General features: G+C 48.0%; 1 protein-coding gene across 1 annotated transcript in view; it reads right to left on the bottom strand.

Annotated features, from left to right (window-relative positions):
- The window catches only part of LOC104623546 (USP6 N-terminal-like protein), a 38,646-nt gene that overhangs the window by 16,912 nt on the left and 10,437 nt on the right, over positions 1-11,297 (bottom strand). The window contains exons 2-6 of the mRNA XM_010290672.1: positions 10,736-10,809; positions 10,132-10,217; positions 9,252-9,291; positions 8,365-8,445; positions 439-546 (exon numbers count right to left, since the gene is read on the bottom strand). Of these exons, the coding sequence (XP_010288974.1) occupies positions 439-546; positions 8,365-8,445; positions 9,252-9,291; positions 10,132-10,217; positions 10,736-10,801 (381 nt within the window). The 5' untranslated portion in view covers positions 10,802-10,809. The remainder of the gene's footprint in view (positions 1-438; positions 547-8,364; positions 8,446-9,251; positions 9,292-10,131; positions 10,218-10,735; positions 10,810-11,297) is intronic.

An 11,297-nucleotide genomic window follows, 5' to 3' on the forward strand; every position in this document is an offset into this window, starting at 1 on the left:
AACATGGACAGCATCTTTGCTCGCAGCTTCCAGCAGAATAAATGGAAGCAGCATACTAGGGAAAGCAGCTGGCTAATGTGCTGAAAGGCCCCAGCCTGATATACACACATGGATAAAGAGCTTATCCCCTTTGAATTTTCAGTCCTCGCTAATTTTAAGCCTTTTCTTCTCAGAGGTCGCAGACAGGATTTGGCCCCACCACCAGTGCATGTCATAGGGCACTCGCCACTACCCTGTGAGGGAGGTTGCAAGGGCTGGGTGTCCCCCTGGCTGCTTAAAGCATCCCCACAGGAACGCCCGTTTCCCTCCTGCCCGTGTGGCTAGAGATGGAAATGCCTGCATCTGCCACAGGTCCGACTTGCCCCAGCCAGTGAAACCCCACCAAACCATCCTCGCCATCACCTTGCTCCCATTGTCTTTGCCAGGAAGAGCCCGTACCTCGTATTTTCCTTCATTCTCCTTCTTCATCTTCTCAACATCCAGCAGAAGCGACCAGACCTGGCCTCGCACCTGAAGTGGGATCCCTTTGTACACTCGCCGGCACATCTATGGGGAGGCAAATGCGTACAAGGTTAGCTGGTCCTGCTGGTGGCAGAACAGATTTGCTCCATGGTTTGCTGCAGACCATCAGCCATCTGAGCAGACATCCCAACCAATCACTTCCGCTGCCTGCACTGGCACAGAGAGGTCATCTCCAATCTGATAGATGAGCTGAGCACCTGCATCTATCGAAGATACCTACTTAGTCAAAATCAAGCCACATCTCATGCTTTTAACTTTATTGGAAGAGCTGGACAAGGACCATCACCTTTATACATGGAGACATCTCAGGTGCTTCACAGCAGTCACATTCTGTGTACATCAGCCTGCTCCTGGACTCCTCTCCATAGACCAGATGAGTACCCTTGGTTTTGAAGCCTTTGATATGACCTGGCATGGCTGTTCTCACCTGGATCCTCAGGGACTGGGAGAAAAATACATTTCCCCATGGAGAGGGGAGCCACAGGGACATGTCCACAGCAACTCTCATGTCTTGACAAGAGGCAAAGGAGACTGTGGGCTACACCAAGGGCTCTCCCCTGAACAAGGGACTCCTCAAGCAAAGAGGGGGATTGCGGACAAACGTGCTTGTGTCCTTCTTCCTGCATCCACGTTCACTTCATCTCATAGATGCCTCTTCGCTTTTTTCTTGTCATAAAGCCTTCTATCTCTAAAGAGACTATTAAATTTCAATGGAAAACAGAAAAAAGAGCTTTTGTTCCATCCCTCACTTCTCTCATTAAAAGAAAAGGCTTCATAAAAAAGAAAAAAGCCCAATTTCTGAGTATTTTCCACCCTTTCATTCATCCCACCTGTGAAACACCTTGCAGCTGCACTACAAAGCCAACTGCTGCACTCCTCCATGTTCCTGAGGACCCTGGAGTATGCTGAAGGATCTGCTGCACATGCCCAAGCCGTGGAGGGGATTTACATTGTGACACAGCAATCCCTTGGGACTGGGCAATTCCTTGGGAGGGGACAGAAGTGCCAGATTCCTGGTCATGGGAATAAGCTTGGGGCCGAGGAGGGCCGAGTGCCCAACCAGGCAATCAGCTGGAGTTACTGGCATTGCCTGGTACAAATGCATTCAAGACCTCCTTCAAAATCCCTCTTCTCTTTCCATAGGGTGTTCTGCTTCTCACATTTCAGGCCGATGCAAGAGAAGGTCTGCAATTCATGGGGAAGCATCAAGATCCTAGCAGCAGGTTTTCTGGACATAGACCTGCTGCACTGCCTTTGCGTCTCTTACACCAAGCTGATCACCTGTGCTCCTATTACCTTTCCTTTCTGGCTCATCTCGCATCATCAGCTTTTTCACTTCTAGCTTGACTTTTTAATGCCAGCCTATGCACAACATTATAAAGACCATAACCATGGCACTGTGTTGTCAGCCCACCTGGGCTCACAGTCTCTGAGAGCAGAGACTCATGCTCCTCATTTCGTTACCATCTCCAGAGCAGCACTGCACCTACCACATGCAAAACACAGCAACAATGGCTCTTGTCCCAAAGAGCTAGTATGAGACAGGAGGTGGGGTTCAAGTAGACAGGCTAGGGGACAGCAAAGAAATAACACCACTGTCCTGGTCAAAATATGTGTATAAAATAGCTATGTAATAAATGCCAAGACCACCATGTAGTACTAGGAGATCTAGACGTGTGTTAAAATGCTTTTCCACCACCTTATGGTTAATATTTCAGTATTTCTGCTGACACAGAAAGTGTCACTGTAATGTATCCTGATCCTGTAAGTGTAATGGACATTCAACATTTAAAACCCCATTCTCGGCACCTTCCAAGTGCTTGCTCTCCCCCAGGTGTTGCTTAGCACCAGCTCTGAAGGTCCAATGCATAGCCGGGACCATATCCTACAGACATCCTGCAAGATCCTGCCCTCCTCTCTTGTATGCACCATATAAGAGTTGCCCCCTAAAAGGCATCTCACTGCCAAGACATGCCCACAAAAGGCCACCATCGTATTCAACAGCATCCCGCATTTTAAGCAGGACATCACTAATTCACTGTCTGCACACCCAGGGGAGCCACCCTGTGCTCATCCAAGCTCACATGAGGTGGTGTTTCTGGAGGACAGCATATCTTCATGTCGTGCCAGACTGCTTCATCCCCACAACTGAAAGACCAAGAAGACAAACAAGATTCCCATTCCTCGAGAGTCATTAAATCAGGATGAAGGAACCGCAATGTATCAGGAGACACAAAGTGATGGGGTTAGATGAACCATATCCCCAACATGGTACTGGTAAGGCGCCCACGAAAGCCTGGCTCCCACAAGCGCTCATGAAGTAAAAGCTGAGGCAGGATCAAGAAACGGAGTATGTACCAATTGAGATAAAATCACCAATTCAGAAAAAATTCTTTAATTCCAACGGATTAGGAGAAAATGACTGACAGCTGCCAAGGTAGAAGATGATGCTCAGCTCTGTAGGAAGAAAATAATTTTGTTTTGAATTCCCAGAGCTGGTATTGTTGTAGTTTAATGAGTACAACCCTCACTGGCATATAGTAAATGTCTCTAATGATTTTCTCTGCATGAGAGTGTGGCAGGAACAGGGGAGCTACAAAACATGCTAAGATGGAACTGAACTGAAATGCCTCCCTGTTGTTTATCCAAGGTCTTTCCTCCTCCCACCACCTCCAAACGTGAAAGTGATAAAACCTCAGAGCTGTGAGTCACGCAGAGGAAAAATGAGCAATTTTCCTTTGCCATGAAACTTGAAGGCAAACAGGGAATTTATCATTAGAAGTAGCATTTATGCTGGGATGAACTGATGGAAGGAAGGCAGCAGGTGCTGGCAACTCCTGCTCCATGTTAGAAGAAAAAAAACCCTCAAGGTCACCAACTTCTGTCTCTCATAAACTGCTCAGCCCTTACAGACGGGAAGAGAGCACCCAGACCATGCCCCATGCAGACTGACAGACCAATGCATGGCAGGAAGAACAGACATCATCCCATTTCACAAATGGAGATGCCAGCCTCACTGATGGCTCAAGGTGCTGTGTAGAAAGGCTGTGTCAGAGCCAAGGACTAAACCCACAGTGTTTAAAACTTGCTCTGGGTTTTGCCATAGGATCATCTTCCCTCTCTAGGCTTTAACATACAAAGTTCATAGCACATAGGCCATCACCACCCCATCCCCATTTCTCCCCTCCCCATGTACTTTCTTTCCAGTAGATGGGATGGGAAGACTATAGAAGTACAGACCTAAGCACCATCTTCCTGCATCAGAGATCTCCGAGAAGTACCCAACCAAGTGCTCCAGGTCTTTAATTACAGGGGTGGAGTGACTGCCTTCAAGCAGAGGACATCTTTTTGCAGTAGTTAGATACTGAATTTAAAAAGGGTTTGGGAGAGGTGGGTTGTTTTTTTTAAAGCAGAATATCCACACTTCAGCCCACTTTCACATTTGGAGCCTGTCACTGTTAGCATCTCAGCCATGTGCATGGTTCACCAGAAAGAGACTGCCGCAGTAATGCCCAAATTTTGCATATGCACGGCAATTGCATTGTCAATCCTCTTTGTACACCCACCATACATCTCCAACACCCTGAAGTGGGGGACAGCCCCCCTTCCTCAGTTCCTTTACGGATGAAAAAGTGATACTTCTGGAGAGGAAGGACTCCTTCATTTCCTCCACCAGTGATGCGCTGGGGAAGCTGAGCCATGAAAATCTTCACCTGGAGTGGTGGGTAAAGCCTCCACCACCTGGAGAAGAGGCCTTCTTTTTTGCACCATGAAGCTGGCTGATTGATTATGTGGCCGTGCAAGACACTTGGCAGCTTGGACTGCACTGCACATCATTTTCTTTCTGTATGGATAATGGTTGCTCCCAAAACAGCTGTTGTCCCTGCAGCTGCAGCCTTGGCTATACTGGATGGGGTGCCAGCAGATCTGCAGGGGCTTCGGCAGCGAAGCAGGGGCAAATTTAAATCCTAAAGCTGATGTGTCGTGAGTGGGCATTCACATTTATTACCAGGGCTACCTTTGAGCGAGAGGAAAATGCTACCTGCCTTTCCAAAATGGCAAAAGCCAGCAGCAGAAGTCACCCTGCAGCTCCCAGGCACAATCCCCTCTCTTTCCTATGGCATTTGTGGGCAGGAGACCTGACTTCAGCCGACTCTGACATGACAAACGTCTGCTGGCCCCTGCCAGCGTTAGCAGATTATTCGCTCTTGGGGGTCCGTGTCAGTCCACACAGAGACCCAATTCATCCCGAACTGCTTTGCTGGCATGCACTGGATTAAGCTCCCTGCACTCCCATGACCTTAGCAGAGACAAGGCTACCCCTATGCACAAAGACTTCTCTGGCTGAAGACATCCCTCTCTAAAGGTCCCATCCCACACAGCCAGCAGCAAGAAGCAGCCTGCAAATGATGCAGAGGTCATATCCTCTTCCTAGGACTGATACTTCTGACTGAAAGCCACTTATTTCAGGGCTATGATGAATAAGTTATCCTGCTATTGGAGCCCACACAGCACAGCCTCTTTTTTCTCTGCAAAACTGTGCTGCCTTAACTGTATATATTCTTACATAGCACTAACCATTTCCTAACCTTCCCAAGCAGAGTCAGTTTGGGATTTAAATTCAGATTTAAAACAGCAGTGAAGAGCACACAGACCACCTGAGCCACCCTGGGCTGAACCCTAAATTACGCAATTTAGCACTCCTTTGCTGGTTTGATGTACCCTAACTCTGCAAAGCAGTGTGGTCCTTGCATGGACTCCTTTATTTTTGTATCCTTTCCCTTGTGGAATTACAGCCAGGAAAAGGCACCATTGTACCAGTCTAACCCCATCCATGCAAGGAATTCTGCTGGTGTCACTTTTTGCTGATGTTACTGAAATTAAATCAGATTGCTATGAAATGTGTCTAGAACAGAGATGGAGACATCTGATATGGTGATGAGCACAAGAAACCTCAGCGCATCATTTCAATTAACATAATCCTATTCGTTGCTCATCTTGAAACAGGCTATGCCAGGAATGATTTAAGGCCATCCTCGGCTAGGGACTGTTAAGAAACCCTCGACGGTTTTTGTTCAGCCTTATTTCCTATAATCTGTGACAGCCACAACACCCGTCTGCAACTGGCTGCATGCAGGGATGCACACTGGCAGCAGGTGGGGGAAACAGAAAGCAGAACCTGCTGCTCTCTGGCGATGGCTCATGCTGGGGGTCTGAAAAAGCTGCTTTCTTGCCTGCTGTCGGGGGGTTGCTTTGGGGCCAGCGCCCTGGATGGGTACACAACCTTCTTCCTGCTGACATTTCACAACACAGAAGTGGAGACAACCACCTAAGCCCCTATCAGTCCCTCTTTAAGCACCCTAAATGGTCATCTATCTGCCAGCTCCAGCACATGAACTTGGACTTGAAAGGTTGGCCCTTAAGTTCAGAGTGTTCCAGCCTGGAAAATAAGATGGGTTTCTACATCATTCAAGCAGAGCCAAAGTCAGGGCAGCTTCCCTGTGAAACTACCTGGGGTTCCTGCAACAAGATTTTTTTCACCTCTAATAAAGTGCAGTCTATCAAAATGAACATCAAAGGTAAGGTTCCTGTCTTCAGTAAGAAGTTTTTTTCAAAGATGACATCCTTGTCTTTATTAAAATAACACAGAGCTGCTGACTTGTGACACTCAAGCTTCCACCACGTCAGTGAAGTGCTGAAAACAAACCTGAAGGTAACGTGTAATGCAGATGTGACAGCCTGAGTGCTCAGAGAGGGAACAAAACCAACCCACTCCGCTTTAGAAAAATCAGAGCAAGGGCTTGTCACATTTACTTCAGCTAGAAAAAAAACATAACCATCTGAAGGGCATGACTGTGATGCCAGCATAAGGTCCTAGAAACGCCACATCTGAGCTGCATCCAGCCATGGTAGCAGGACTCTCCAAGCAGCTTCCACGATCCCGACACAAGAGCATGGGGTTGCGCACCCAGGCGAAGGATACAACCTTAATTTTGTTATTTTTACAAAGCACTTTTTTTGTGCCTCTCAGGGTCTTCGCACTTAATGCTACGTGGTTGCTCCAACGCACAGATCTTCCTGCCTGCACCTGCACTGGCGCAAGGCAGTGGGGTATTAGGCTGGACGGGACTGAAACTAAAGCTCCTTTCTGCTCCCTGGGGTCAACAGACTGCTCTCTCCCTCCTTGGGGCCAAGTGCTGCTTCTCCATTTGCTGGGAGGAAGGATGGCCATTTCCAGTCTCCCAGCATGGGGACAATGCCATGTCTGTGCCCAAGAGGCAACAACCATTTATAGGCTGTTATAAATAACATCATTTATTCCATTACAAGAGCTCTGTGATTTTCTGACCCAAAGACCCTCAAAACCCGTTTGCTAGTCTAGCCCCTCACCATCCAGCAGACCTGAGCGATGTTGGCTGCAGCGTGCTTGACACATCTGCTAATTATCGGGGTAAAACCAAAAGACAGATGGGATCACTACCTCTCCACACACCTCTCACCCCAGATCCTGTCTGTCCCCATCGGCTGACCCAGGGAAGCCAAGCCATGCTAAAAACACTCATCACTACCCATCCGAAACATCCTCCAGGACCTGAACGAATTCCCTCCGCTCTGCTGGAATTTGGTGTTTTACCCACAAGACCACTAACCAATTAGTGCTAACTTCTAATAAGAAAAGCCAAAGCCACAGGAGAGCCTCTGTTTTTGCCTGTGGAGCAGCACCGATGAACAAAATAATTAGAACCACCCTGAAGTGAACAGAAGCATTATAAAACCCAAGCCCATCTCCACCCCATCCCTGCTGTAACAAAGATAAGATTTTGGGTGTTTTTTTTAAAAAGGACAAGACTACAGCTGGTCTTTGGCTGGGTGAACCTGATATCACTCTGGATGGCCGGGCGAGGGGGATGCTCTGCTGAATGCACCCTATGCAGATATCCTCTGCATAACCTTTTAACTGAACTCAAGTTTCTCCTGAGAACTCTCAGCAGGAGCTAGAAGCAATACAACCAAACACCCGGCTCCTCCTGAAGAACAAGGTGGCTGCAGGGGCCATGGCAGCATGGAGATGCTGGGCTTCAGCCATCTCCTGCGCAGAGTGCTGTAAGCAGAGCAAGTCAGGTGTGATGCTCCTCTCATAACGCAGCACGAGTCGTGTCATTAGGTACAAGGGTTTTTTGTTTCAAGACGTTTGTAATAGGAACATATTACAAATATTATTTATTAATTAGTTTTGCAATGGCATTTGGTGCAGACTTTATTCTGAACACCAAAGCCAAGACACAAGGTTGGTGTCCCTATCCTTGATTTCCAGACAGGTACACACAATCTAACACCTAAGCACCTAACGGGCTTCTCACAGGCACAGCTAGGAGCAAAATAAAAAAATCTAGGTGATGACCTAGACAAATAATTCTCCCTCTAGGGAGAATTACAAGGAGCATCAGCTGGACCGTATCAGTCCCCTCTCCCATGCCATTCCCAGGTGGTGAAGACACAGAAGCAACCTGCGGCATGCAACGTCCCCTGCTCTCAGGGCAGGGACCCAGCTGGGCACATGAATATCTCTGCTGTGCTCCTGCTTGCACAGGGAAGCAGAAGTGTGAACACACCAGTAGCATTTAGGAACCCATTTTCAAAACCATGCTAGTCAGAACAGGACTTCTCCCTTGACTGGTAACCCAGCAACTTCAAGGAAAGATTTAAAGACTTAACGGGTAGAATTAGGCAATATTTTCCAGTGATCTCTGGTTTCTCTATCAACTTTTTAAAAGCCTGACCCATTGGGATGATGCACCATTCCCATCCCTCTGGATACATTCTCCTTCTTTTCCTCCTTACCTTGTCACTGTTTCTGTATTTGCCCCATTTCTTCAGCATCTTCAGCCACTTGTCCACACGTTCGATTTCCTGCTGTTTTTGCTGGTGCAAGGGGGAAGAAAACAAGAGAAATTTAAGAAAAAAAGCATCCTGAAAATCTTCATTCTCTTTAGGTTTAAACTTCTATGCAAAGACCTCAAATTGGGGATGGGAGTAATCCACAGGTGCTTGCAGGAACTGGTAATTTCAACCCGTGGCAATTAAAGTAGCATTGGTAAAAATGACAAGACACACAGGCTTAACACAGAGAAAGCATTTCCAAGAGGAGTATTCCTTCAAAACAAAAATCTTTGCAGGTTCAGCTAGCCTGAAATCATATCACTGTATCATCAGCCTAACATGGAGAAAGCACACCCAAGAGGAGTATTCCTTGACAACAAAAATATTTGAGGCTAGCTGAACCTGCAGATCATATCATTGTATCAGATCAGCAGAAACAAGATGCTATTTAGTCCCAGTTAGCAGGATCCTAACAGAGAGCATGCTCCCAGCTCAGGGGAGACGAGGATGGAGATAACGGTTACCTACATCCTCCACTACTTTCCCCTGCACATGCAATCCCCTTTTCAAGCTGCAGCTGCTGAGCATTGTGCCAAAGCAAAGGGAAAAGCCCAAAATTGCAATTGCAGTGCAGTGTAAAGGAGGGAAGATGCCTGACCCAGCAAAATAAAAGCTCCAACAGCCAGGCATCATGCAGAGTTCACACCTCTGTGTGAGCAGCAGCGACCAGCGGGTGCTGGGTGCCTGCTTCGCTCTCGCTTGCACATTCGTTTCCTCAAAAACCGTCCCCTCCCCAGCCTTTGTGATATGGATCCGACACCCATGATGACAGAGCTGGCAGCTCTCACCTTCTCCTCCAAGGCCGTGCGGGTCGGCAGCTCCTGCTCACTGGAAAAACAAGGGGTCAGCAGTTACTCTATGGGCAAGAAAGAGTGCAGAGGATCGTGGGGTGCTGCAGCTCAGGGACCACCTTGAGCACCTGAAAAGATATGGCTCAGGGGCTTTGTGCCTTTCCTACAGCCGTCCCTGGATGAGGAAGAGGCAGAAGCAGCACCAGCCAAAACCCCACCACCCTATGGGAGCTGCTGGGGGACAATCAAGCGCTGTACACTGCTGGAAATCCTGGGCATAAAGCTCCTCTTCAATATGCACATGATCAGCGATTAAAAAGAGGAGTGGGGAGTGATTTCTGGAGAGCAATTGCTTTGAATCCCCCTCCTGCACACAAAACACCTACTATTATAATTTTTTGTTTGGATTTGGAATAAAAATAATTCTTTTAAGCATTCTCCCCAGGCACAGGACATGCATCTAATTCATCTGTGCCTTGCTTAGGATGGGGATTTCCTAAGGGAACCAAGAACGATCAGATATCTTGTCTCATCTCTTCCTACACCTCCCTGAATCATCAAGTGCAAACGCAAGAGCCTCTCCCTCTGCAACACACTGCAGGCCTCCATGGAGGCACAGGAGCACCAACCTGTACCTTCTGACACCAGGCTGGTGATGAGAAACCATTCCTGAGCCCTGCCTTGCAGCAGACTCAAAGCATCAGAGTGTTTGAACATGTGTGGTTGAGGGAGAAGGCACATCTAGTCCTTCCTCCTGCATTTGGGATTGATCAAGCAAAGCCACAGAGCGGCTTATAGGAAAGATGCTGGATCTGCCACGCTCACTGCATGGATGGTCCACATAGACAGGTGGGTCAGAGAGGGCAGGAGGACTTACTGCAAGAATCCAAACCGGTCTGTAACTTTATACAGCGTGAAATCGGCATCTTCCCAGGGGTCAATCTGAGCTCCTTCCTGCCTGCCCTGGAAGCAGAAAGGACACCTGTGAGCCAGCCCCAGCCACTGGGAATGCCCCAGTGCCCGCATCCCTCCCTCTTCAAACACTAGAAGGCATAAAGCCAGGAGACCAAAACCTGCTCTAAAGAGACAAATACAACGCAGGCAAGAGAAAAATGCACAAGCTCAGCCTATCCAGCATCCCTGGTGTGCCTCTGCTACAGGCTGGGAAGGACTGTACATCAGAGAAACCAGTGCTGTCAGGCATAAGCCATCCTGGTTAACGGAGCACTGAAGCACTAGAAGGCCAGGACTTTTTGTTATTTGTGCTAAGCGTACACGGGATCCGTGAGAAACTCTAGGGATGTGGAGAGAAGGGATGTGCAGGCAGAAGCAGGTAGGGATAGCCAGCATGAGGCCTGATGGCATGAGGGTTACTGGGGTGATGTCTGCAGGGAGGCAAAAGTCCTTGTTCGAAGCATTTCTAATCGATAAAATAGCTTCAGCCTTAGACAGCATGTCGGGGAGAAATGTGAGGTTCGTACCTTCTCATACTTGGCAACAATCTCTGCTTTTTCCTGGGCTATTAAAGACTCTATATCTTTCTTCATGTCAGAACCTGTAAGGCAAAAAAAAACAACAAACAAACAAACAAGGGGGGAAAAGGAGATAAGTAAATGTGTACACAGCATGGCAAATATTTTAGGAAAGTGCTAACAGAAAAAACTGTTGTTGACAACTTTAGCTTCCAGCTGTATTCCATAGCTAAAATTAGATGAGGTTGAAAACCCCCTGTACAAAGCGTGCATGGAACTTGCCTGCACGCAGCAGGACTGCCAGCTCCCCACTCTCTGCATGGAGACACAACGGATTTCGAGCCAGGGGAGTGCCGTGTGCCTTTGTGCTCAGGCACACACACGCCTGTACGAAAGACATCATGCTTTTAAGTTGAGAGATGCAAACCAGCCACAGAGACCTTGCATTGCACAGGTCGCGTGCCAGCTGGGCACTGCACAGCTGTATTTCGGTTTGCTTGGCAAGGTTTTGGTAGCAGAGGGATGGCAGGGGTGGCTTCTGTGAGAAGCTGCTAGAAGCTTCCCCTGCATC

The sequence above is a fragment of the Phaethon lepturus genome, unplaced genomic scaffold, assembly GCF_000687285.1.
Source record: "Phaethon lepturus isolate BGI_N335 unplaced genomic scaffold, ASM68728v1 scaffold547, whole genome shotgun sequence".
Lineage (NCBI taxonomy): Eukaryota > Metazoa > Chordata > Aves > Phaethontiformes > Phaethontidae > Phaethon > Phaethon lepturus.